General features: G+C 40.5%; 1 protein-coding gene and 2 long non-coding RNA genes across 5 annotated transcripts in view; 2 read left to right on the forward strand and 1 right to left on the reverse strand.

Annotated features, from left to right (window-relative positions):
* Nucleotides 1–8,340, reverse strand: LOC134758751 (uncharacterized). The gene is made up of 3 exons (XR_010134290.1): nt 8,193–8,340; nt 3,494–3,649; nt 1–1,717 (listed from the first exon to the last, which is right to left on the reverse strand). It is a non-coding gene; the product is annotated as an uncharacterized lncRNA (long non-coding RNA).
* Nucleotides 6,115–27,745, forward strand: part of KCNQ5 (potassium voltage-gated channel subfamily Q member 5) — a 579,108-nt gene continuing 557,477 nt past the window's right edge. For 2 of the 3 annotated variants that reach the window (XM_019030068.3, XM_055390620.2), the window contains exon 1: nt 6,116–8,248. In XM_019030068.3, the coding sequence (XP_018885613.1) occupies nt 7,851–8,248 (398 nt within the window). In that variant the 5' untranslated portion in view covers nt 6,116–7,850. Of the gene's footprint in view, nt 8,249–27,745 lie in introns of all 3 variants that reach the window. The other variant, XM_019030067.3, reaches the window with a different exon arrangement.
* The window catches only part of LOC101138345 (uncharacterized), a 56,124-nt gene continuing 36,633 nt past the window's right edge, over nt 8,255–27,745 (forward strand). The window contains exon 1 of the long non-coding RNA XR_008680727.1: nt 8,255–26,590. This is a non-coding gene — a long non-coding RNA (uncharacterized lncRNA). The remainder of the gene's footprint in view (nt 26,591–27,745) is intronic.

Below are 27,745 nucleotides of genomic sequence, written 5' to 3' on the forward strand. Positions count from 1 at the left end.
GTTTTTCAAAAACAACTTTAATAGCATTTCTGTTAATATAATTTTATGCAGAAAGCTAATATGTATATATAAGAAAAAAGCAAATATCTTATCGAAACTCCAGAAACTTGATGACCCCACTCTTGCCAATCCCTGACCTGTCTGAGGGACTCTAGGTATTTCCTGTAGCTTTCAGTAGCACTGTTGAAAACTGTGTTGAATACTTAGCAGGTATTGACTTTCTTTTTCTGATCTGGTCAGTTCCTCAGCCTTGATTACAAATAAAATCAAACAAAAAATGTAGTTTATCTAGCATGCATTTTCCTTCTTGGTAAAACTAAACATGAAAAATGCATACTTATTAAATAGAATTTTTTGAAATGTTAGAAATAAAATATAATGGCTTTTATTAAAATGTTATTAAAGTACTCAATAAAATCAATAAAAGATGTCCAAGTTGTTGCAGGCCCCACAATTGACAGTGAAATAGTGTCTGTCAAAATTGCAGCTTAGTTGTCCAAACACCTGTGCAGGCTCAGCCTCGGGACCTGTGAGAGTGGCTGTAACAGCCACTCAAGTCTCAAGTGAATCAACATTATTTTGTATAGTGCCTTCTTCAAACCTAAATCTTCTGCTTGCTTCTCCCACTTTAAAATAATTATCTCCATTCCCTTATCTTCAGATTGTTTCTCTGCTCACTCTGATTTGATTTCTATTCCTACAATCCTGCAAGGAAATAAAAATAAAAACAACTTCTTCAAATGACCTCTTTGTTGCTGAATCCAAAATCCTTACCTTATTTGATTTCTTTCAGGCATTTCCCTAATGAAGCTCCTTTTTCTCTATTGTAGCAGTGGTCCTCAGTGGTTACTCAGGTTTCTTTATTTCAGTCTCTTTCCCTACTTGCTCCTTCTGTCTTATCCTGAATGGTCATGCTTACCAGGGTTGGGTTCTCAGGCCTCTTCCTTTTTAAACAAATCTGCATGCTTCCCCAGGTAATTTGATTCCGACTTATTGATTTCACCCATTATAAATATAGGTTGATGATTCTCAAATTTCAATTTCTAGCTCCCCCTGAGCTGTAAGTCCATATATCCAAGCATCAACTGGATATCTCCACTGAGCTGTCTCAACAGGTATGTCAAACTCAATACAAAATTGAACACCTTTCCCTTCTTCAGACTGCCTTCTCTTTGACCTTTACTGATTGAGTAAATGATACCATCATTTACTCAGATATTTGTACCTGAAATTGGAAACTAGGTTTAACATCTGTCCATGGATTGGTAGCTTCACAAACCTATAGCATAAACACTGTATCGTTATCATCTTTGAGTCTCCACTTGGAACAGTGTGTGCCACTTGTAGGTGTACAATCCATATCAAGCCTTTTCTGAAAGTAGAAGTAGTAACATGTAGTGTTTCTGGCTTAACATTCTTCAGTGGCTCTCCCCACTCACGTCAGGATAAAATCCAAAGTTCTTGCCAAGACTTTGTCATACAGCCCTTGTCTTACTTCTGCTGCCTCCTGCTTATTGCTACACCTCCAAAAGCCACTGGGCTTCAGTAGAATCCAACTACTTATTATTCTCAAAGTATGATCAGCTCTCAAAATTTCACATCTTCTCTGGCTGGGCGCGGTGGCTCACGTCTGTAATTCCAACGCTTTGGGAGGCCAAGGTGAGCAGATCATTTGAGGTGAGGAGTTCAACACCAGACTGGCCAACATAGTGAAACCCTGTTTCCAATAAAAGTACAAAAATTAGCTGGGCTTGGTGGCGTATGCCTGTAGTCCCAGCTACTCGGGGGGCTGAAGCAGGAGAATCACTTGAACCTGGGAGGTAGAGGTTGCAGTGAGCTGAGATTGTGCCTGCACTCCAGCCTGGGCAACAGAGCAAGACTCCGTTACATCTTTTCAAATGTTTTCTCTTTGAGTTATCCCTCATGTCTTCACCAAAGTCTAGTTATTCCTCAAGACTTAGCTCAGCTATTACATTATTTAGGAACCTCTGTAGCTTCTATAACATTCTGTGCAAATCTGTGTGAACTCATCACCATTTTATAATTACTTGCTCATTTATCTATCTACCCTACTAGTCTATGAACATAATAAGAATCAGGACTGTCTTTCATCATTGCACCACTCCAGGTAGCTGACACCTGATAGTTGAAGATTACTTGTTGAAGAGAGTAATAAGTTTTGAGAACTTCGTAAAAGAAGCTTTCTTAATTTCCTTTTAAAAAACAATGGTAAAATGCGGGTACCACTAGGGGGCACAGACTAGTAACAGAATTTTCCGGTACACTAGCTTAAAAGAGATGTTTGCCTTCTGTGGCAACCTCTTCACATAGTTTCTAAATATATGGATCTTAAAAAGTTCAACTAACTCTATTATTCCCAGAGAGATATGTTTAAATAGTTGGCTAACAGATAGAGAGCAGTGCTGACATATTAACATGTCAGAAAAAATGAAATCAGGTATGGCCAAATACGATTAACAGGGTTTTATAAATAAAGCTGAGAATAGCATTAAGAAAAAGATCAAAATGTAAATACAATTTCAAGAAATTGATACTATGAGACTTGGGACTATTTTTAAAATTTCAGCACAGAAGAGTATCTATGCAGGGAAACTCCTACTTCCACAGGAAAAGTGAAGAGAAATATTGAAGCTATTTCTGTGTTTAGAATAAAACCTCAAATCCTCCTCCAAGATAACCAATAGAAACTTTCCAGTACTTTTCATTTGTAACAAAACCCATTAAGATTATTAATACACAATAATAGGCTAAGTATTTTTTATTCAAAAGCTGATATAGATTAGTAGTTAAAAATCTAGTTTTGGTTCTGTTTTTGCCCTGCCTCAGCTAATTTTTAGTTTAAAAAAAATGAACTTGTCTACACCTCAGTTTCTGCCCCTATAAATTGGATATGATTGTAGTGCCTACTTATGAAACTATTGTCACAATTAAGTGAAATTTATTTTGTTTTATTTTATTTTATTTTGAGACACAGTCTCACACTCTGTTGCCCAGGCTAGAGTGCAGTGGCACCATCTTGGCTCACTACAACCTCCACTTCCCAGGTTCAAGCGATTCTCATGCCTCAGCCTCCTGAGTAGCTGGGATTACAGGCACCTGCCACCATGCCCAGCTAATTTTTCTATTTTTTAGTAGAGACGGGGTTTCACCGTGTTGGCCAGGCTGGTCTTGAACTCCTGATCTCAAGTGATCCACCCACTTCGGCCTCCCAAAGTGCTGGGATTACAGGCGTAAGCTACCACACCCGGCCTGAAATAATTACTGTAAATCACAGTGCCTAACACATACAAAACACATGATAAGTATTTGCTATTATTTTGCTTCAACAATTGTGATCAGCACAATATTTCAGTAATTCCTAGAAACAGTAATTTTGTTAGCTGCTGGAATAAAAATGGTGAGAACTTGTTGAGCCCTTTCCGCACTATTTCTCTACCAGCCTCTCCTTACAGCCACACTCATTCACATCCACCTCCTTTCTGCATCCCTGGGGCAGAGGTTGTTCTGAAGAACACTGTCCCATTTGCCATGTGAGGTAGGCCTGGGACTCCTACTGTGTTATGACTCTCATGCAGTCTGGTGAGGCTCATATGATCTCTGACATTGTCCTGGGTTCTCTGATTAATTTCTGCTTGTTGAAGAAAGAGCGTGAAAAGTTTGTATCATAACTCTTAGAGATAAGAATTGTTGATGACTGATCAAAACAAATGGTATATTATGCTGATACATTTAAAGTAATAGTAGGAGATAAATATGCTTACTGAACCAATGGTTATGATATCTATGAAATGCAATATAGCTGCTATGCTTATTGGTTTGGTTATGGCCTGACTGGAAGGAATAAAAGCTAAGGAGAAGGGTGGTGTAGCTTAAAGGGACTCCTATTCAGGAGTCGGGAGACTTCAGTTCTACCCCTAAGCTTACAAGGCAAATTGCTGAGCCCTGTGCACATCATTAAACAGCAGCCAATCATGAATTTCCATTTCTCCATTAGTGCATTTTCTTTTTGTTGATTATTTTCTACTTTTTAAGTTTTATATTTGCCCCTTCATTATTTTCCCAAGCAGACTCATGTCACATGCATTTCCTTTTTATTATACGGTTTAAGAATTCTATTTATCATTCCCTGTCTGATTAGCCCAGGAATTTCACACTGGATCAAAATGCATCCATATCACTAAAGAGTGGCTACTAAAGAGCGTATCTTGTAGTAGGAGATAGGTGCAAATGAGAAAATGGGTAGGCATGAAGAAGAAGGAAAGTGGGAGAGTAATGAGTCATTGATGCTTTGTGAAACTCATCCAGATCCAGTTATTCTGCCCCTCTTATGAGCATTGAAAGTCTTTTTTTTTGTGCATCTCTAGCTCATGTATAGAATTTTAAATATTATTATTTCAGAGTACCTTTCAGAAGAATAATACAATGGGATAGAAAACACACTGAGGCCAGGAGCAGTGGCTCACACCTGTAATCCCAGCACTTTGAGAGGCTGAGGTGGAAGAATTGCTTGAGTTCAGGAGTTGGAGACCGGCCTGGGCAACACAGCAAGACCCCATCTCCAAAAAAGAAAAAGAAACACACTAAAATAAAATATCTCTAGAAACTATGTTCAATTGAAACCATATCCATGTAGACCTCAGAAAATGTTTCCAAGGTCATAAATTTCAGGCAAGCATCTTAAGAGAATGAATGAGTAAAAGCAAACACATCTCAAAAGATGGGGAGGGCCAATCAACTCACATACTTTACACTAGCAGTTAACATTTGCCTTTACCTCTACCTCTTCATAATGCTCTAATGTAATTATAATGCATAGAATATACACTGTTGTTTTACTCACTGCTCAGTATGCCTATCCTCTTTTCTAAATTTGAATTTTAATATTTCAGCAAAACGAACTAATAAAAGGCAGTTTCCTAGCAACGTCTGTATTCAAAGGAACAACAACAAAGCTTAATCACAAACACCTTATTTTCTGCAAAGTTAATTCCCGTCTTTTGAGGGAAGTTAGCAGGTAGCAAATAAAGCAAGGTGCAAACAGAGGCTCTTGTAGGAGAGGTTGGCACAGCCTCACTTGGCTTTTTCTCTCTGGGCATTGAAAGGTAGGATGGTTAGAACTTCAGCTAAGCCAGTCTTTCCCAATGGTTGCAGTCAGAGATTGATACAAAACCCCAGAACTGTTTGCTATTTTATCCATTCTCTGCTGGAGACGCAGATTGATTGGTGGAAGGAACAGTGAACTAGGAAGCCAGGTTGTTGGATTCCTAGTAACTCTCACACTACCCGCGAAAACTTGAGCAGGCCCTCTTTTTCCGGGCTGTGTATCCAAATGGCAGTTACTCTAGAAGACATAAGTGAAAGGTCCTTCTCAGCAGCTCAAAACCGCTACCAGTAACCGGGTCTTTCTTATTTTTTAACTAAGCTTAAATGGCATTTGCTTAATCAATAACACAGTTTCACTAGAACTAATGCTGCATCCCCAGAAAAGCATCACTTAGAAATTAAACAGCTGGCTGTCTTCCAGGGAAACGTGTCCCTGTGTCCTGCCTTCCTAAGACTTCTTGCCTGCACGCGGGGCCCAGCCGCGCCAGAGAGATGGAAGTGACTTTACCCACCCAGCGAAAGTAGAAGTCTGCAACAAGGAAAACAGCTAAGTTAAGAGGAAGTGGTTTTCATTTTACTGCTTGCAGAAAGGCCAAGATTTTGACGTTTAAAGCGGGCACACGAGTCATTTTAAGTCTCTAGATCTTTCACCCTGAAAGTCCCTGCACAGAAACTCCATAGGGAGTCTAAATATAGCAACAGCACCCCCTCCCGCCCCCTCCGCCTTCAGTCAGGGTCCCGCGCAGCTCTAGGATTGGAGAGCTTACTCCAGGGCGCTCTCTGCATCTGCCTCGAATAGCACCGCACGGAGCAACCTCTCTCGCACCTCCACAGTGCGTGGGTGTGAAGTGTATTAGGGGAAAGCTAGAGAGTGACTCTGGGTGATGGTGCTCGGCTCACAGTCACATGGCGTCGCCGCCAGCTGCACAGAGCTCCCAGCTAGCTTCTGCTGCCCAGAGGCTTGGGGGGAAGGAGGGAGGGAAGCAGGCTCCTGCTGGTGACCAGGAGCAGGCGAGAGGGCTTCACACAAATAATAGTGATAATAAAGAGTAAAAGCAAAGCATTTAAATCGAGCTATTGCAGAAGACAGAAATCAGCTGCCGCGGGCGTGGGTGTGTGTACAGGATGGGGGAGAATTGGGAAAGTATTTATCTCGGAGGGGCGGAGACAGCTGCAAGAAGACTTTTGTCTTAGCATTGTTTTAGCCTTAGGAAAGGAAAAGGCCCGAAGGAATCCACCTTGCAACTATCTGCTATGTCTTTGTGGTGGAAGCTTAGTTTTGCCTTCAATTTAATTTGATGATTGTTTTCTTTCATATTTGGGGAAGAGCCACTCTGTTGGAAGAAGTCCCCGAGCCTGGCACCCTTCAGTTTTCCCTATGCTGAATGTGAGGTTTAAACTGCCTTCTCTTCGTAATACACTGTTTCTGAAGGCCAGAGGCTGCGGCCAGTGGCACCGTGGCCTCTCTCTCCGCCAAGGGGGCATAGGCTTTGGGCCACCCGGGTGCCAGAGGTGGTGGAAGACCCAGTCAGTTGTTCCTTGCAACAGGTCTCTAAGCTTGTACGTTACAACATAAGGTGGGTGGGGTCGGAACCCCGAAAAGCCGGCGTCCTGGACACCCCATCCTCCAGGTGTTCTTTCCCAGACACTGGGGTCCTCGCCGCCGCTGCTGAACTTCTCAATCATATGACTTTCTCGGACTTAAATGGAAATTTCTTGACGGAGGGAACTGGGTTTGTTCTCCCAGGCTTCGCGCTGCAGTCAGGCAGAGCCCCGGGGCAGCTCGCTCACCGCGGAGGAGCCACTTTGGAGCTTTACGCCCTTTCCACACCCCACCCATGGACTGGAAAGGATGTTCAGTTACTCGCGAGCTTGTCTGATACTGGGATGGAAAGTCACAGTCCGCAGGCTGGAGTGAGGCGCGGGAAGATGCCTGGTCCTTGCCTCGCGGACTTGGCAGCCGCGTCCTTCGGGTCTGTCCACTGAACTGCTGAGGACTCGCCCGTGTGCGGGGACCCGAGTGCCACTTCCCGGAGCGTTACCTTGCGCTCCAGCCTCCAGGCTAGCTAATACCTGGAGGGCAGGGCAGGGCTGTTCCCGCTCTCACCCCTTGCGGAAGGATGGCAGGATCCGACGCAGCGGCGTAGCAGCGGGAGAGCACAGCGACCTGCATCTCCAGTTTCTCCTCAGGACACAAGGCTGACTTCACCTTCCGGACAGCTGCAAAGCCCCTGCCAGAACCAAACCGAACTCGCGCCTCGGAGAGGGGCTTCTGGGGCCGGTTCGCTGCAGGGCGTGGGGAGTGGAGAGAGGGAAGGGGAAGCCTGGGGCTGGGTGTGCGCGCGTGGGAGCGCGCCTCGGAGCGCCCCGCACTCCCCCACTCTATCCCCGGGGGCAGTTTGGGAAGCAGGGAGTGGTAGTCGCGGGAATGAGGGAGCAAGAGAAACCCTCTCAAAGTGACGCCCCAAACAGGTCCGGATTTAGAATTCGAAGCTAAAGGCTGTTAGAAATTGGGACTCCTCGGCCTCCTCTGCAGCCCCTCCTTTCCCGCCCCGAAGCCCGGGCGGTTTGCTGGCTGCCTGCTTCCCCGCCCCCGGCTCAGAGGTCTCTGGCTGGCGGGCGCCCCGTCGGCCGCCGGCTTCCTCCTTGAAACCCGCCGGCGCACATGAGGCCGCTGCCCCCGCCGCAGGCGCTGGCGGCCCCCTCGCGGTGCCCGTGGTGATGCCATGCCCCGCCACCACGCGGGAGGAGAGGAGGGCGGCGCCGCCGGGCTCTGGGTGAAGAGCGGCGCAGCGGCGGCGGCGGCGGGCGGGGGGCGCTTGGGCAGCGGCATGAAGGATGTGGAGTCGGGCCGGGGCAGGGTGCTGCTGAACTCGGCAGCCGCCAGGGGCGACGGCCTGCTACTGCTGGGCACCCGCGCGGCCACGCTCGGTGGCGGCGGCGGTGGCCTGAGGGAGAGCCGCCGGGGCAAGCAGGGGGCCCGGATGAGCCTGCTGGGGAAGCCGCTCTCTTACACGAGTAGCCAGAGCTGCCGGCGCAACGTCAAGTACCGGCGGGTGCAGAACTACCTGTACAACGTGCTGGAGAGACCCCGCGGCTGGGCGTTCATCTACCACGCTTTCGTGTGAGTACCCGCGCCCCCTGCTATGCCCGCTGCAGGGGACCACTGTCCCTGGCCCCCTGGTGCGTGCTCCGCGCTCGCGCCCTTGGGCCCCCGCGCGCGTGCACACGTGGTGGTGGCTTTTATTTCTTCGCACGTGTTCGTGGTCTTCCTTCTGGAGCCTCTCCCCTCCCCCAGCCCCACTTCTCTCATCTCTACAGCTTGAACCTTTTCCCCGAGGGCACCCAATGAACTGCCCGGGAGCTTCAGGCTCCCGGGGCGAGAGCCAGGCGGACGCGGGACTTAGGCTGCGCGGATAATTGGGAGCAATTAGGTCCCAAGATACGTAAACTTCAACCGAACGGGGCGCCCGGGAGCTAGGGAATGCAAAGGGAGGACAGGCGCCCGTGTGAGGCTTGAGAGTATACTGGAGAGGTTAGGAGGTGATGGCGGGGTAGGACGGGGAGAAGTGAGGGGGCACCGAGGGCTAGGTCCTCAGTCCTAGGGGCGGAGTAGGGGAAGCTGCTACTTGGAGAGAGCTGCTAGGTTTTAAGTGCGCCCGGAAACACGCCTCGCCACCACCCAGCCACCACCAACGGAAAATCTGTCAGTGCATGTAGCCCTTCCTGCCACGGAGAAGGTGGCCAAGGTCTAGAGGAGGCCAGCAGGCCAGGCGAAGCAACGCTCCCGCGCTGCAGGGGGCGGGGAGGCAGCGGGGAACCTGGGGCGCAGGAACGCGGGCAGAGGTGCGATAGCAGAAGCGCAAATGGGTCGCCTCTGACAGAGATCGGGCAGTGGGTTAAGTCCCTGTTTGTGGCGCGGAGTCAGTGTGTGTGTGTGTGTGTGTGTGTGTGTGTGTGTGTGTGTGTGTGTGTGTGTGTGTGTGTGTGTAGTAAGCCTTCTCCATCTAGCAGAGAATGCTTAATGAGAAAATGATTGGAAGCAAATGTTTATTTTTCCCTTAGGCATTTAAAACCTTTCAGTGGCTTTAAAGTTTACTACTGTTTTTCCCACAAAGTCCATTCATTCAGTCTCCTATTAGAGTTACGTTTATCTGGGCATTTTAAGGTTGTTTTTATAATGTTACCTCGTGTCTAATTCTTTTTTTCTTCCTCTTCTTTTGCTTCCTCTTTTTTTAGTATTATTATTTCTGCTTCTTTTTTGTTAAGATGAAATATAAAGACATCAACCTTAGAAAACCAGTAGAGAAAGTTGCAGATACTCGCTGATACATTCCTTGTTTCCTAGTAAAATAAGTTTTGAGCACACGGACTAGGTTTCTTTTAGAAATAAGTTGTGTCATCCATACATAGCTCTCTCCTGGGATGTAGAATTAGCATCAACACCAGAAACGTGTTTTGAAATAACATGGAAGAAGGGCTGGTTTTGTGACTAGGTGAACCTGGAATTCAACCACATAGGAGTCAGGAAATTGGTGGAGTCTACAATCTGTGGGGCTCTGGTGTCTGGAAAATTTTACAGTCCCAGATTGATGTGAACATGTAGCATTAGGCAGAATATTCCAGCCAACTTTCCGTTTTACAATGCACACAAGGAGAACGGTTGTGTTGCATCATTATTACATCAAAAAGTATAACTTTAATGTAAAATTCACATTTATTTAAATGTGGTTAGGATAATGATAGAGAAATGCAACTGACACTTTTCTCATTAATCTCCTCTGACCTGATATGTAATTAAACATATTACTTAATAAGCCTGGTAGATTATTTTGACCTGTCAGAATATACTAAAATAATTTAGCAATTATAATGCTCAATTTGGTAGCAAATATATATACTGTATAGGTTATGATTTTTTCTTTACAACAGTATGCTCAAAACATTTCTAACCTTTCTTTTTTTATATATTATGCATTGTATATTCAGAGAGAGTTAAAGAAAGCCTTGGTTGGTGCACATACTTTGCATCTCCTAACTTGTTCTTGAACATGAATGAGAACTTGCAACGCAACATTTTCTTTTCCATGTGTTGGTGTTAATAGGTTTGTATGGGCTTACAGAATTTTAAAACATTAATAAATGATTTTTCCAAAGGTTCAAGGTTGGATACTTCTCTGTCTATCAAGCTTTATCAGTCTAGCAGTATCTTTAGTAGTAGACAGGAAATAAATTGTGTACTTAATAGATGTAGCAAATGTGAAGTTTTGATTATACATTTTAGAGTCTGAAACTGCAATGCCTCAGCAATTAGATAGGGGTGCTGTATCCACATTAGCACAAAGAGGGAATGGATAGTATCATCTTTTGGGAGGATTGTGCACAACTAAGCAGACCCTGAGGAAAGAGGCCATCTTTGGCAGTTGCTGCTTGTGATTTTAAATGAGCTTTAGAATAGCCAGACTTTACACATTACATTCATTTATCGAAGTTGCTTTATGCTGTAAGTTTAACTAGACCCCAATAAAATAATTTCGAGAGAGGTGTAACTAACTAATTCCCTGCCAGCTTGGGAATCCCCAAATCTTATTTTAATAACAGTATTTGTAGCATATTAAGGTTCTTGCCAAGAACAAGTGCACCGTGATTAATGAGGTACTTCAGGGGTGAATTTACTTGGTCGACCAGTGTTTTCACTGCCAAGAAACAAGAAAAGCATGTTTAAAGTTATGCTTGAGGTAAATATAAATTTCTATTATTTATGCAAAAATAATTATTATAATGGTATTTTAGGGTTATAAAATGTCTTTTCAAGAGTACATATCCTAGCCTATTGATAGGATGGCTGGACAGAGCAAGGGATGACCTACTTCAAATATTTTCCCTTAAACTTTATAAATTAGTGGAGATTAGGAGATCCTTGCCCTTACTATTCTTTAGGATTTACCTGACAGCCATATTTCCTATCTTCAACTTTTCTTCATTTTATTAGTGTGCTATTCAAACATGAGGTGGCTCATTTCCCTGAATGTTGTTTGTCCCTTTTTAATTCCTCCTTTTTTAAGGAAAATTTTGAAGAATAATGAGGGTAGTAGAGGAACACAGGATGGGGATTCATATATAAATTTGCGTTGATGCAGCAAATGTGGTTCTGAGAAGTTACATGGGAAATGGTGTTGCAGATACATGTAATTGATCACTTTGCCTAATGTATCTGCCTGACTTAATGCTATGGATGTGAATTTATAGATATTAAACAAGGAGACAAGAAGAAGTCACTCAAGCTAGGAGCTCTGAAGTCATCCTTTTTCTCATACTTACTCCTTCTGGTCAGGCAAAAGGTCATTAACTATTGTTTGTTTACTTTATAGGTATTTTTCAAATACATTCCCTTTTCTTCTTTACCACTTCTATTCCATTCTGTTTCTTACCTCTCCATTAGATGATTTGTAATATTCTCCTGCCTGATCATCTGGTTTCTGTTCTCAGCCTTCTCTCTGCTCTAACATCATAGTATTGTTCATAAAATGCAAATCTTATCATATCATCCCCTTGCCTAAAATATTTCCATGATTCTCATCATCTACTCCTTCATCTATTTATCCATCTACAATTATTGGAGTGTGTAATATGTGCTAATTCCCAAATTAACAAGGCAAAGGCCTCCACTCTGGAGGAAGGAAAAGACGCCAGCAAGGGACTACTACAAGCCTGTGAACAAGTGTGAAACAATGTTATTGGTGTGCTTAGAGAGTGAGGTTACAAAGTGACATGAGAAAAGAAAAAGAAGTGAAGCCTGGGCAGAAAAGTCAGCACAGGCTTCAAAGGGGAAGTGAGGTGTAAGCTGAGTTTCCACAAATGAGTAGTTAATTTTCAGGTGGGCACAGCAGGAGGGAATGAACAATCTTGACAGAGAAAACAGCTTGAGTAAAGATATGGAGTTGTGAATCAGCACAGTAATTCTAGGTACTGTTAAGTATTTTCAGGGTGAGGAAAGCCACAAGAAAGGGTGGTAGAGCAAAAGGCAAATCACCAATCTGTTGGATAGCTTCAGATGCTGACCATAGAATCTTGTATTTATCCTGTAGGCAGTAGTGGTCATTGAATGGTGATAATCAGGGGAATGATATAATCAGATATAAATTTTGGAAAGATCTGCCTTTCATTAGTTCAGCAAATAAATTGGAGTGCAAAATGGAGTCAATATGGCCTATAAGGAGATGATACCAATTGTGAGAATTTTCCATTCATTGTTGCATTCATTTATTCATAAACTTATTCTGTGAAATGTCTGTTGACTATCGACTATATGCTGTGGATCATACTAGAAAGGTGAGAGATGATTGCCTAAGGAACTAAGGCAGTAACTGTGGAGATGAGAAGGAGGAGTTTAACCAAAGAAATGTTAAGGAGATAAAATTTGCAGATTGTTTTCACCAGTCTGACATGTGGTATGAGGAAGATGATTCTGACTTGGTTAATTTGAGGAATGGAAGTGCCATTCACTAATATATGGGACAAAGAGTGAAGGGCATATATTCTGGTGAATATAATGGGTTCGGATTTGAACATGTTGGGCTTTTTGAGTCATTCAGGTGGAGATTTTAAGTGGTGGGAACATAGCAGTGAACAAGGCACAGTCTATTTCCAACCACGTTAGATCAGCAACCAGAACTGTTTCTGGCACATAGATAACACTCAATAAAATATTTTTGAGTGAATGGAATCATTTACAAATCTGGAGTTTAATCTAAATGTGTAACCAGATATTTAGCTTTGAAAGCCTCTGTCAGTTTTGTGGTAATTAAAGCAATAAGTAGAAAAAATGAGATAGTCCAAAGAATATATAGAGTGAGTGAGGGCATAGTGGAGGCCAGAGACTGGGGAACACCAACACCAAGCAGTGGATGAAAAAGTAAGAGCCAATGGAAGAACCTGGGAAAAGCTTTACAGCAACCCAAAGGCCAAGGGAAAACCCGGGAGATCTTATTTTCATGAAAGCAAAGGAAGATGCATATGGAAAAAAGGTTATGGCCAGCAGTTTCCAATGCTGCAGAAAGGACTAGAAAAGTTAGGTAAGATTTCATCGGATTTCTTATGAAGGAGGCCACTGGTGGCCTTTGCTGCTGCAGCTTCAGTGGAGTGCTAAGGGTCATAAATATGATTCCTCAGTGGACTGAGGAGTGGTTAAGACTTGGGAAAATGGACACAGTAGTGTAGGTTAGACTCCAGATTCCTTGGAAGAGTTCACACAAGACCCTCAGGGCATAGACTACTATATAGCTACTCCCGTCTAATATGCACTCTAAGCCCCACCCTTACTGCACTGCTCCACCCTGTGTCTCACCACCATGTGTTTGCTCATGCTGTTTTCTTGGCTTCTCCCCATATCTTGCACCCTTGCTATTAAACTCCTAATGTTTCTTCAAAGTACAGTTTAAAGATCACTTCCTCTTGGGCATATTTCCAAACAGTTCCCTTCCTTCTGCCAGGATGAGTTAGGTGCCCCTTGTTTCAGGTTCCATGGCACTCTACCAATGTCATTATAATGGTGCTTCCCCCATTGTACTGTCATCGTGGGCTACTTGCTCTGTCTCTCCCACATGGAGAGCAAGCTTCCATACAGTGAAATTTCTACTTATTTCTAAATATTAAGTGCCTAACAAGGTGCCTTGTGTCTAGTAGACCCTCCGTAAATGCATGCTTAATTGAGTAAGTAAATAATTTTCCTTATAAGCCTTCCACAGAGGAGCTTCAGGGTGAGCCGAAGCTGAAAGAACTACCAAGTCTTTTCAGTTTTCTTAGACGTAAGATACTGACGATTCATTTAAAAGAAAAAAGATATGGGACTAGAAGTAGGAGATTAGTGCTTTGCTTGTAGCTTTGCCACTAATTAATTCTGTAAGTCATTTCACACTTCTGGGTCTCCAAATCTTCATCTGTGATATGGGCACAATCGTGTATGTGATCCGAGATGGTGGAGGATACTGTAGAGAGTCTAAAATGCTATCATTAAAGAGAAAGAGTATTTGGAATAAGAAGCAATCTGATCCTTTTATCATTTCCTTTCCTCTTCTCTGAGCTTGAGGGTTGCCTCTTAACTAGTTGCTTTAACTTAATTCCTAAATCCCCAAGATCTCTGTGCTACATAGTAGCCAAAGTTATCTTTCTTTCTTTCTTTTTGTTTGTTTGAGATGGAGCCTCACTCCGTTGCCCAGGCTGGAGTGTAGTGGTGTGATCTCAGCTCACTCCAACCTCAGCTTCCCAAGTTCAAGCAATTTTGCTGCCTCAGCCTCCTGAGTAGCTGGGATTACAGACGTGCGCCACCATACCTGGCTAATTGTTTTTGTATTTTTAGTAGAGATGGGGTTTCGCTATGTTGGCCAGGCTGGTCTCATTCTCCTGACCTCAAGTGGTCTGCCCACCTCAGCCTCCCAAAGTGCTGGGATTACAGGCATGAGCCACCACACCTGGCCCAAAGTGATCTTCCTAAAGACTTAACAGAACACATCACTCCTCCTCTGCTTGGAGGAGGATCTGTTTATTGCTTGTCTCTCCCCTGAACCCCAATTCTTTAAAGGCAGGGGTTTCTGTCTTATTCATTATTATATCACCAGCACCCAGAACACTGCCTGTCACATAAAAGATGCTCCATGCATACATACTGATTCATTTACTGACACCCCAGATCTCCAAAATACACTATTAGTTCCCTTGTGGCAGATGGAATTTTACTCTGTTGGCCATTCTGTGTGTCAGACTCAATTAGACCTAATGAATTACTTTACTACCTACATATATATTCTATTCTGAATTAAGTTTATGTCTGTAGAGACTGATGTTTACATATTCTTTTTGCTCCTGCATTCCTTTAAAAAATCACTGATTTCTCTTAAGTCTACAGAGGCCTTGTAGAAGTTATACTGCTTTATACTGTGCTGATATATAAAATGTTTCATACTCTTCTAATCAGTCTTTAGAAATCTAAACAATGCTATTGTACTTGAAGACCATATTACAATTAGAAATGTTGAAAAGTGTTACAATATTAGTACTGGGAATATGATAGCCTAAAAGGAAAGAAATGAAAAGGGTATTTCAAAATGAAATGAAGGACAGATACAAAAAAACACTATAAACAAGAAAGATAGCCAGCAGCCTTCTGAAAATTGCTTGCAAAGAAGTAGCGCCAGTTTTAATTTTTAATTGCAAATGGCTATTTTGGCAGATGAAAATGCCAGCAGAGCATGTTTTATCCTAGCCCAATGGTGTGAAACTACTTGAAGCCCAATTGTTGAACAGTCACAGCTCATAGTTATGTTTAATATGTATGTGTTTTCGTTTTAATTTCCTTTTTCTTCAGCCATTTATGAGTGCGTTATTTGAAGTTTTATTTGGTTGCAACCTGGGAGAAAGATTGGCCACACATCTGCACTTTTTTTCGTAATTAAAGAAATTCTTTGATGGTCTCAGAGTTTCAGGTGATCTTTTAATCCTTTGCAATCAGTGTGTCTGAAGAATGAGCTTCCCAAATGTTATTAAAGTCATCAATTTCTAAACTTAAAAATAGCTTGAAGTTTTTCATCATATACATTTGTGTATTGTGCATATATATTTCATACTCATACAAATACACATGCAACATGAGCACATACATACTGTTATCTTTTAGGAGAGAATTTGTGTTAGTGTAAATATTTCTATTTCCCTTTGTTTTGATCCTCTAAAAGTAAAAAACACTTGAATAAAATGCAATTTAGAAATAAAAAGAACATTAAATTTACTCTTGATAATATAGAGCTTATCTCTTAATTTGAAAGATAATTAAATTTTTACATGATGAAGAGATATACACCTTTTACAAACTCAGTCATAGTGGTCATTTTTCTCATTTATTGTACCTGTGAGGTAATTCTAGAATCCCTATTCCTTCTTCAGTCAGTGGCTGGATAATCTAATTATAATGTTATAATCCATCATTTCTCTTTTTGAACAGTCAATTTAGTTTAACATTTGCTTAACAGCCATTATGTATGCCAGGTAATGTGCTAGATGCTGGTGGTTCAAAGAAAGGAATGATGTAGACCTGACCTCAAAGAAATCCATTGGAGAATATGACAGATTTAGATTTAATGATCAACTTTACTTTTCCTATACATGTACCTGTTTCTTAATCTATAAAATATCAGTACCAGTTTCTTAATCTATAAAATAGAAATAAAATATTACTTCAAGGTGTTATATGTATAGTATATGTGTACATAATGTTTAATATATACATATTAACAGTTAGCATGGTGGCTCTCACTGAAACTAGAGGGAAAAATAGAGACAATGTGGTAGAAGGCTGTATTTATGTGATAAAGGTCTAGGATTTTATCCTCTATGTGATGGGCAATCTTTGAGGAAGATAGGATTTAGGCAAATAATAATGTCATTGGATTTCCATTTTAGATTGGTGATTCTACTAGCTCTATCAGTGATGGCTTGAGGGAGACAAAACTGGAGGTAGAGGATAAATTTTAAAACTGTTGTTCCAACTTAAGCAGAGATAATTAGGACTTAGACTGGGGCAGTGGTAGGAAGGATGGGGGAAAGGTATGACAATAGAGTTGAAATGTATTAGTGAATGATTGAATGTGGAAGATTAAGAGATACAGATTTGTTATTTCCAGATTATTGGATTGGGTGCTTGGGTAAATAGTGGTGCTATTAACTGAAATCAATAGAGGTGGAACAACAGGTTGGCGAATTGCAGGGGTGATAAAATGAGTTTAGCTTTGGAAATGCTGAGCTTTTGGTGCCTGTGGGAATTCCAACTATAAATGTACAGCAGCTCTTGGATGATGATTTAAAAGATAAAATACAGACAGGGGTTATAATCACGAGGAAGGCAAATAAAGATAAAGGGTAGGAGGTCAAGGATGGAAATCTGGAGAATACCAACATTTAATTGATAAGCAAAGGAAACAAGGAATGAAATGGAGTAGACAGGAGGCTATAAGGAAACACTAGACAAAAAGATGGTCAGGGTTGTGGAAACAAAGGGTATTGAGAGAGTTTCAAAAAAAATAAAAGTAACCAATTCTGAAATGTAGAGAGTGGTTTAGTAAGATAAAGATCCATCAGAAATTACCATTGGATCTGGCAATGTGGAATTCTTCAGTGATTTTATAAACTCATCAGTGTTAACCTTCAGTGAAGCAGTGAGGGCAGAGGCAGATTGCTGTTAGCTGAGAAATGAATCAGAAGTGAGGAGAGGAAACAGCATATTTAGGCCATATGTTCACTTAGTTTGGCAAGAATAAAAGGGAGATTGGACACTAGCTACAAGGAAATACAAGGCTAAAAGGAAAATCAAGAGAGAATAAAGTTATAGAGAAGAAGTTTTTTTATCACAAATAATAGTCGTTTTAATGATTATGTGCTGGACATTGTTCTAAATTCTTTATGCACATTAATTCTTTTATTCCTCTGAATAACCCTAATAAGTAATATTAGTGTTATCATCTTCCTTTCAGCAAACCAGAATACCAAAGTAGGGGGAGGTTTAGTAACCTGTCCAAAGTCAGCTTCTGAGTTAATGGCAGAACAGGGCTTTGAACCAAGGCAGGTTGGCTGAGAGCCACACATGCTTAGCCACTATATTTTATTTCCTTTACTTTGCCTGTTAGATTTTTAGATTTTTTCTTTCTTTCTTTCTTTTTTTTTTTTTTTTTTTTTTTTTTGAGACGGAGTCTCACTCTATCGCCCAGGCTGGAGTTCGGTGGCGCGATCCCCGCTCACTGCAAGCTCCGCCTCCTGAGTTCACACCATTCTCCAGCCTCAACCTCCCAAGTAGCAGGGACTACAGGCGCCCGCGACCACCCCTGGCTAATTTTGTTTTTGTATTTTTAGTAGAGACGGGGTTTCACCGTGTTAGCCAGGATGGTCTCCATCTCCTGACCTCGTGATCCACCCGCCTCAGCCTCCCAAAGTGCTGGGATTACAGGCGTGAGCCACCGCGCCTGGCCAGTTTTTTTTCTTTTTTAAAAAAATCAACTTTTATTTTAGAGACGGGGGTACTTGTGCAGGTTTGTTACATGGGTATATTACATCCAGGTAGTGAGCATAGTACCCAATAGTTAGTTTTTCAACCCATGGCTCTTCTCTTCCTCCCGCTTCTAGTAGTCCCAAGTGTATATTGTTCCCATGTTTACATGTTTATGTGCTTAGTATTTATCTCACACTTCTAAGTGAGAATATGTGGTACTTGGTTTTCTTTTCTTACATTAATTCACTTAGAATTATCGCTTCCAGCTACATCCATGTTGTGGCAAAGGACATGATTTCATTCTTTTTTATGGCTGCATAGAATTCTATGGTGTATATGTACCATTTTTTTTTTATCCAAACCACCATTGATGGGCACCTAGGTTGATTCCATGTCCTTGCTATTGTGAGTAGCATGGCAATGAACATATGAGTGTGTGTGTCTTTTTGGTATGATGGTCTATTTCCTTTGGGTATATACCCAGTAATGGGATTGCTGGGTGAAATGGTAGTTCTGTTTTAATTTATTTGAGAAATCTCCAAATTGCTTTCCACAGTGACTCAACTAATTTACATTCCCACTAACAGTGTTTAGGTGGTCCCTTTTCTCTGCAGTCTCACCAGCATCTGTTGTTTTTTGGCTTTTTAATAATAATCATTCTGATGGTATGAGATGGTATCTCATTGTGGTTTTGATTTGAACTTCTCTGAGGATTAGTGATGATGAGCATTTTTTCATATGCTTGGGGGCCACTCGTATGTCTTCTTTTGAGAAGTGTCTGTTCATGTTCTTTGCCCACTTTTTAATGGGGTTGTTTTTTGCTTGTTGATTTGTTTAAGTTCATAGACTTCGGATATTAGAGCTTTGTCAGATGCATAGATTGTGAATATTTTCTCCCATTTTGTAAGTTGTCTGTTTACAAATCAGAGACGACACAAATAAATGGAAAAACATTCCATGCTCATGGATTGGAAGAATCAATATTGTTAACATGGCCACACTGCCCAAAGCAATTTACAGATTCAATGTTATTCCTGTCAAACTACAATGCCATTCTTCACAGAATTAGATAAAACTATTCTAACATTCATATGGAACCAAAAAAGAACCCGAATAACTAAAGCAATCCTAAGCAAAAAGAACAAAGCTGGAGGCATCACTATCTGACTTCAAACTATAAGGCTATACCAAACAAAACAGTGTGGTACTCATACAAAAACAGACACATAGACCAATGGAACAGAATAGAAAATTCAGAAATAAAGTGGCACACTTACGATCTGAACTTCAATAAGGCCAACAAAAACAAGTAATGGGGAGAGGGCTCCCCAGTTCAATAAATGGTGCTGGGATAACTGGCTAGCCATATGCAGAAGAATTAAACTGGACCCCTACCTTTCACCATATACAAAAATTATCTCAAGATGGATTAAAGATTTAAATATAAGACCTCAAACTAGAAAAATCCTAGAAGAGAACCTAAGAAATAGTTTTCTCAACATCAGCCTTGGCAAAGAATTTTTGACTAAGTCCCCAAAAGCAACTGAAGCAAAACCAAGAATTGACAAGTGGGACCTAATTAAACTAAAGAGCTTAGGCTGCTATAATCTTGATTGTGGATGGTACGTGTGGGCCCAGGGCTCCTCATATCAGATGGGTAGAGTAATTATAAAAACTACTTTGGGGTCTAGTACAGCTCTCAGCAATATAGTGTATGCACAATAAATGTTTGTTGAATAAATGAATTACAGTTAAAATGCCTTATTACCTAGTATCAAGGAACTACTTTTAACTTTGTATTAAGCATGTTTGTTTCTCTGCCTTCACATTCTAACCAGCTTAAGTTCTAATTTTTCTTTAAATATTTTTCTGACGTGCTGGCTTATTTTCTTATCATTATGCACCTCCCATAGCCTTTATTATTTGGACTATGTATTTTATTCCTTAATTACATTATTACATTGTATTCTAATTTGGTTTTTATCTAATTCTTTGCAAATAGTTTGTGTATGTAAAGAAACCAAAGTACCCTCTTTTTTTGTATCCTATATAGGGCATTATGCCCAGGTTTTCATTCTTTTGGTTTTGTTCGTTTGTTTGCTTTTGTTTGTTTGTATGTTTTTGAGACAGAGAGTCACTCTGTTGCCCAGGCTGGAGTGCAGTGGTGCTATTTCGGCTCACTGAAACCTCCGACTCCCAGGTTCAAGCAATTCTCCTGCGTCAGCCTCCCGAGTAGCTGGGATTATAGGCTCCCGCCACCACGCCTGGCTAATGTTTTTGTATTTTTAGTAGAGATGGGGTTTTGTTGTGTTGACCAGGCTGGTCTCGAACTCCTGACCTCAGGTGATCCGCCTGCCTCGGCCTCCCAAAGTGCTGGGATTACAGGCGTGAGCCACTGAACCCGGCCTTCATTCTTTATTTTTAATCAAAATTCACCTAGCTTATTACCACTAGTGGAACTATTTGAATGTTTTAACTTTATATTTCCAAACAGGAATTTCCTTAAATTCTACTAGTTTGTATTGCGTAGCAACTTATATTGATTATCTGAATAATAATTTGTTCCCCTCACCCTTTTTTTTTTTTTTTTTTTTGAGACATAGTCTCTGTCACCCAGGCTGGAGTGCAGTTGTACAATCACAGCTCACTGCAGCCTCCATCACCCACGCTCAAGCAATTCTCCCACCTCAGCCTCTTGAGTAGCTGAGACCACAGGCACAGACCACCATGCCCAGCTAATTTTTTTTTATTATTTGTAGAGACAGGGTCTCACTATGTTGCTCAGGCTGGTTTTGAACTCCTGGGCTCAAGCAATCCTCCCGCCTTGGCCTCACAAAGTGCTGGGATTATAGGCATGAGCTGCTGTGCTTGGCCCTGAATAATAATTTCTTAATGTAATTTCGTATAAACATTAAATTCCCAATTTATACAGTCATCATGGAATACCTAAGATTCACTACAAAATAGCATCATTGCTTTGTTTAAGTCTCATAATGGCTGAATATAGAACATGTTTACTCCAAACTGATTTTTTAATTTTTTTCTTCTCTTTAAAATAATAAATACTCATTTTCTTTACACTAGTGTGAATACATTTCATTCAGCTTCCATGCTTTTCTCTCTCCCCTTCCACATTTACATTTTCCCTGGATGTTTCTTACTTTCCCTTTCCCCTTGGTCTCATTGTATTTTTCCTCCAGTTAAATTGCTCCTAGTTTTGTTTTTTTTTTTTTTTTTTTTCCTTTCTCTCTGTGCTTCTACCTTTCTGGAATGGTGTTTCTCCCCATTTCTTTGTACAAAATGTTGCTTTCTCTTCCTCTGAAAGCTGTCTGTTCTTAAGAGATGCATTGAATTTCTAATTACATGCTCAAAGAGTGTACTGCCTAAGTAGACTGGGTACCTAATTTACATATTGCTCTATGGTAATTAATAGAGACTTCTAGAAAATGTGGATTTTAGAAATATAAGGGGAGAACCCTATTTTTCTTGGGGTTTTAGTTATGCTCAAATTTCTTAGAAAATAAGGAGTGAAGCCTTAAAATTGCCGAAGTTTTCTAATATCTATATATTATTTCTGAAATTTGGGAATAGTCAGATATTCAGTGAATAATTTTAAAAGTTTTTACCTTCCGTTTTGGAAGTTGACTACTTTGAAAGTTGACTATATACTTTGGAAGTATATAGTTAAGAAATAAATTAGAAATTAGTTTTTATGCCATGTGGAATTATTATATAAAAATGCACAATAAAGAAGTCCAAATATATTTGTAACATAGTTAAATATCAGTTAAAAATATTTACCCCAGTGGCTGTTATAATCATTAGGAGTTTCTTTACTCAGTGAGCCAAGAATAGATCTATAATCTGGCATCACAGAGCTGTACTTTTTCTGTTTTATTGAGAGGTTAAAGCATGGTCTCAAAATGCAAATGTATCATAGGAGTGCATAGGAGATAGAAAACCACCTGCATTTTTTTCTGGTTGAAAATGTTTCCAAAGCACAGACCTTGTGAAAGCGATTCTCATAACCTTTTCTAGAATGAAAAACAAGTTTAAGGCTTCTATTTCTCTAAACCTGTTTTCTCTCACACCTGAATGAATCTAGGAGGATTGGATGGAGTTGAGAATTTAGATTCTTCTCCCCATGTTTTGAGTCACTGGCTACATTTCTCAGCTTTCATGTTTGTAAAATTAAGATATAATTCTTTAATGTTTGTTTAATAACCTGACCTCTTGCTAAGTGTAAGGCCCTAGAGTAGGAACTATAGGGCTTAACATAAATAAGACATAGCATATTCCCTCAAGAAATTTTCATCTAGAAGGATATTCATTTACTGTTTACTGAGCCTCAAAAACCATCTCTCTGAATTGACTTAGGATAAAAGCAAAGTTTGGCCTTTCTCCAGTGGCATTTAGCTATTGCTCCTTTTGAAGGGATTTACAAGGTAAACTCCAGGATCACCATGTACAGAACTGCTGATTGCCAGTTCTCTTGACCCCTTGGGAAACTTTGGAGCTCGGCGTTCAGCTGCCTGTGCAAGTGGGCGTTCTGCTCAGGGCATTCCCACACTGAGACCAAACACAGGAGTTCCCACTCATCATAGTAATTTCTAAACAGTAGTAATTAAACTAGTTAAACTAAATGTTCTAGTTAATAAAACATTCTGAGTATGTTTAATTTGCTCCAAAGTATTTTAAAAAATAAGAAAGAAACCAATGCTGTTTCATAATACTTTGTTTGGAGATGTTATTTTTTTCTCCCTAAATGGGTTAAGAACAACAGTATAAACCAAAAAGTTGTGTTTTTTTTTAACAAAATGAAGTGTCTGTTTATTTTCAGTATACACTTTAAGCTTCTAATATTGTTGACTTAATTCTATTACATGAAAGGAAAATATTATACCTAGCCTTCCAAGAACACAATATGCAGTGGACACTCAAATATTGAATGAGTGAGTGCCCACTGCATACTGTGTTATTGGAACACTTTGGAAACACTTCTTCCATTTGTTCGACTTTCTCCAGTCATGTGGAAAATGGCTTTTTTCTTCAACTAAGAGTGGTACTTCCCAGTGCAGCTAAGGTCAAAAAGTGTTAGAAATGTGTGTTCATTGCAATGTCTAAGGTGCTTTTTATCCATCTTTTAAAGACTACTACTTCAAATGGATTTCAGACCTAGATCAGCAGTCAGGTTAAAGAATTGCAAAGTGAGATTAAACTAGTTTTAAATTTATCATGCCTGATGATAAAATTCTATAGTTCTGTTTTGGTATGTCAAATGGAAAAGGCAGAGAAATTGATTGGCAATCCAAATGACGTTTGGGAACTCACTTAGAACCTTCAAGATAGGATCCTGAACCCAAGGAGCACCTACTCTTACTCATCTAGTCCGTGACATAGAAGAAATTACAGTTTGTTTTGGGGAAACAGTTTTAACAAGCTCGAACATTCAAATTTGCCTTCAAGTATTTTTCTCTAGAAGAAACCCGGGTAAGTTCCCTTAGCTTCAGATCCATCAAGGAATAAACAAAATGAGATGGGTTAGGATCTTCCCAAACAAAGCAGCTACCCTAGTTATGTAGGTCCTACTTTAGTTGTGCACTGAGATCGTCCTGCAATCCTTCCAAAGGTAGGACAGGAAGCATAATAGGAAAGAAAACTATGTAGTCATCATATTTGTGCCAATCGTGTGGACTCCTATACAGTAGTTCAGGCTACCAGTTTGGTTGGGCCATGCTTCAGTAGCCCATTATTCCTTTCACTCAGTAGAATGGCCCCAGTTATTCCTCTGAAATTGGAAGTTAGAGTTTCACAGTATCTCTAGCAGGAAAGATTCCCTTACATGGTTCCAGATCTTTTACATCTAGTATTGGACTTGATGAGCTACTTTACAATTACATTTCCTAAACTAGTTGGGTCATGCTGCTGAGAGCTGTTTTCCAGAGCTAGTGGGTATGGAGTTTTCTTCCAGGCTTCAGGGCAGGAAGTGGATAATAAAAATACATTTATAGATGGCGCTAAGTGAGGTAGCCTAGACAACCATAAATAAGAATAATCAAACCATCACGTTGTACTGGAGAAGACAGAATATTCCTCTAACTGAAGGGTAGCTATCATAATTTAAAATGGTCATCATGAAGGATTGTACTTTTTTTCTCCAAAAAAGGTTAAAGGCAAATACCTATTTTTTTTTTTTTGGTTTCTTGTTGATTCAAATTCCCTTTCCACACTGCAATCTTAGTATAGATTTCTGGAGCACGTGATAATATATTTAAAAGAGCTATTCACAATAAATCTGTTATGTTTTTGTACTTGTTTCAAGGGTGACATGTAAAGTTAGTGGTTGCTCTACAGTAAGCATCTGGTAGTGGAGCGGCAGTGCAGCATGACAAGGACCTGGACTGCAGTGTCAGCCCTGGGAATGTGCAGAAACGGAGAATAGGAGAAAATTCAAAGGGAGAACTGGAGTTCTTAGCTCTCTATTGGCTTCTGGTTGGCAAAAGAGATGGAAGAATCAAAATGTTCATGGTTCCAAGCAAGTGTGACTGTGACCACGCAGAAGTTACTCAATTCTGTTTTAGGTAAAGAACAAGCACAAGTAGACATGTGGCCTGTTTGGGCTTTGGGAAAGACAGGGGATCATCAGTTACCAATGTAGAGTGATGGAGAAGAAATAAGGTGCTTGGAGAAGAGTGTATGGAAAAAGATTTAGGGAATACTGGCATCTTGGGAAATGAGAAAGATTTGCAAAAGGGACAAAGAAGAGAAAAACTAGGAAAATACAACATCCACAGGAAGACTGTCTCTCAAAGGATTGCAATGGGATAAAAGTATTACAAAGAAAAGAAGTGAAAATGTGTGATGATGTAGAAAGCCTGGAGAGAAGGCGAGGGGCCAGAACCTAGAAGAAAGCTTTGCCATCTAGGAGTGGACAGCATCTGCAGTGCCATGTGTTAGGAGGACATCCAATTTCACAGGAAACATGATGTCCTGGAAAAAAAGGCCAGAACAACCCAGCAACTAGGTGGTGTGCAGACATAGCAATCAGTTTTTCAAAAGGGACCATGCAGGGTGAGGGGTGTCCCTGAAAGTATCACTGTATAACTGGGATGGGGACTCCAGAAGAGAGGGTGATATTTAGAGAGCCTCGAGTGAAACCAGGGATATCTGGTTGGAAAGCAATCTTGCAGTCTCTAAGAGAGATGCTGATAAGTGCAAAGCAGTTCTAAAGAGCTTGAGATAATGCACCAAACGGTGCTTGCAGGGGAGAAGGGAGACAGATTAGGGTGCATAATTGATAAATAAATGGGTGAAGACAGAGGGAGAATGGTAGATTAGGAATCAACAGAGTAAAGCTAAACTTTTATTTCTCCAAGCAGCTGGAGGTCTGTACAAATACAAAAGCCTCAGGAACCCCCTTCCCTGAGAAGGGGAAAAATTAAAGTAATTGAGAATAACAAGATCCTGGAGTTATGGTAAATAAAAGTTTAGGTTGGTTAAAAAAAAGTTTTGAATGGCAACATTGGGAGCTATGATAAGGCAACATTGAGAGATAAATAACACGATGTCTTGACAACTGCAAAGGCCCTGATAGAGTTCAGGCATGATCACGTAGAAGGCTACCTGGTGTGTGAGATTGTGAGAATTTCTCTAACAGTAGTGTGCGGGGTAAATTTTAAAAAGCAGATGGAGCCCTAACCCAAGGCTGGCAACTTTGTAGCCAAAGTAAAGGGAATGAGAAATTTTCTAGAAGTCACACACACTGAACATATGTTACCTTGACCTTGGGCAAATCGTAAACCCCTCTAAGCACCAACCATCTGATAAATGTGGAAATAAGGAGACAAAGGAGACAAATAAAGACACTTTGTCCTTATATAATTGCTGGGCAAAAAAAAAAAAAAAAGTGATTTTTATACTTTGTAACCATATATAGTCTATAGCCTCTTCAGAGGAGGAAATGCTGCAATAATAGACACATGTGAAAAAACATGTGTTCACCGAGTAAATGAGTGAATGAGTGAATTAGCATAACTCTTATTTAACAACAGCATTGTATTTGGTGCCAAGATTATAGAGCCAGATATTTCCTGTTGTGTGTACAAGTTCTCTGAGCTTGAACAAAAAGATTTTTCTTCAGAAATCAAGCCATATTTTATAATCTCTTTATTTTTGAGTGTATAGATAAAAACACACTCTTAAAGCAGGAACTACTGCTTTGACACATTTAGGTAATAGGATTAGAGAGCTGGAAGGACCTTTGGTGACCAACTCTAGTGCTATCTTTTTTAGATGGGAAAACAGCCTGCAAAAATGTTAAGTAGCTTCCTCAGGATCAAGTACTATTGGAGCCAGCATTGGTGGTCAATCCTGTATAGAAATGACTTCAGTTGTATATCTGTGACCTGCCTTACTTACCTTCCTCTACCAAAGGTACTCTATAATTCTTAATAAATGAATATTGACATTCATTTTAAATACTATTGTTTGTTCAACTGTTCCATGAAGAATATTCTTTAAATAAGCATTGTAGTGCTAACAGGGAAAATATTTTTCCCTTTTATAAACTTCTAATAGCTGGCAAAAGATAGTAATTTCCATGACTTTTCTTTCTTCTAAGGAAGTTAAATTCTGAAGACGGTGTTTTTCTTGGAGTTAAACCATATACTGACTTGATCTTTAAAGGATCTAATAAGTGAATAGATCAAGTAAGAAACAAATTAGTATTTAGCCCATTCAGTTGCAGCACTGTGGTTTCTTTCCAGATCTGAAAATGTGAGAAATATTTCCTGAAATCAAGCAAGTGGGAGTGGGAAAGAGTATGTATAAACGTTACATGAGGAATCCAAAATCATCATCAGCATCACACACACACACACAAATACATTTATTATTTCACACACAATTTCATTACACTTGGTAAATTCATTAGGGCAAGGCAAATGTATTCATCCAGACATTCAAATAAGCAGAAACATCTGTGCAGTCTTTAAATCTGCCATGTTAAACAGGCCTACCACTCTGTTTATATGCCCCAAAGAGCCTGAACCAAGACAGATGTAAGTAGGAGCAGCTGGATTTGACCCTAACTCTTGAAAATCCTGCCCTGCTTGAGAGGTGAGGCATATCTTCAGCTTTGCAAGCACACTATTTTGTGTGTGTGTGTGTGTGAGAGAGAGAAAATGGTTAAAATTAATGTGAATTTGGTTCTCCCTCTTCATATTTGTCTATATTAATATACTTTTTGTTAATATTATCATTAGAAAGGTGATGGTTTCATGAATGAATTATGAAGGAGAAAAGAATTTTGATATCTAAAATTGTTGGCCAATAATTGACCATTTTCTGCCTGGGTCATGTACGTGCCCTGAGAGGTTGAAGTGTACTGTGTGTGCTTCTTCAGCCATTTCCTATTTATCTGAGACACTTTTGAGACAGAGAGGTGACTGGAGAAAATGAAGGGGTCTCCTTTATTTTTATGAACAATTCTCTACGACTCATTACTCTCACAATTTTTGAATATCTACAATCTTTTCTCTCAGTTTTCTTAACCTCCACGCTGATGGTCCTGATTCAGAGCTACTTCGT

The sequence above is a fragment of the Gorilla gorilla genome, chromosome 5, assembly GCF_029281585.2.
Source record: "Gorilla gorilla gorilla isolate KB3781 chromosome 5, NHGRI_mGorGor1-v2.1_pri, whole genome shotgun sequence".
Lineage (NCBI taxonomy): Eukaryota > Metazoa > Chordata > Mammalia > Primates > Hominidae > Gorilla > Gorilla gorilla.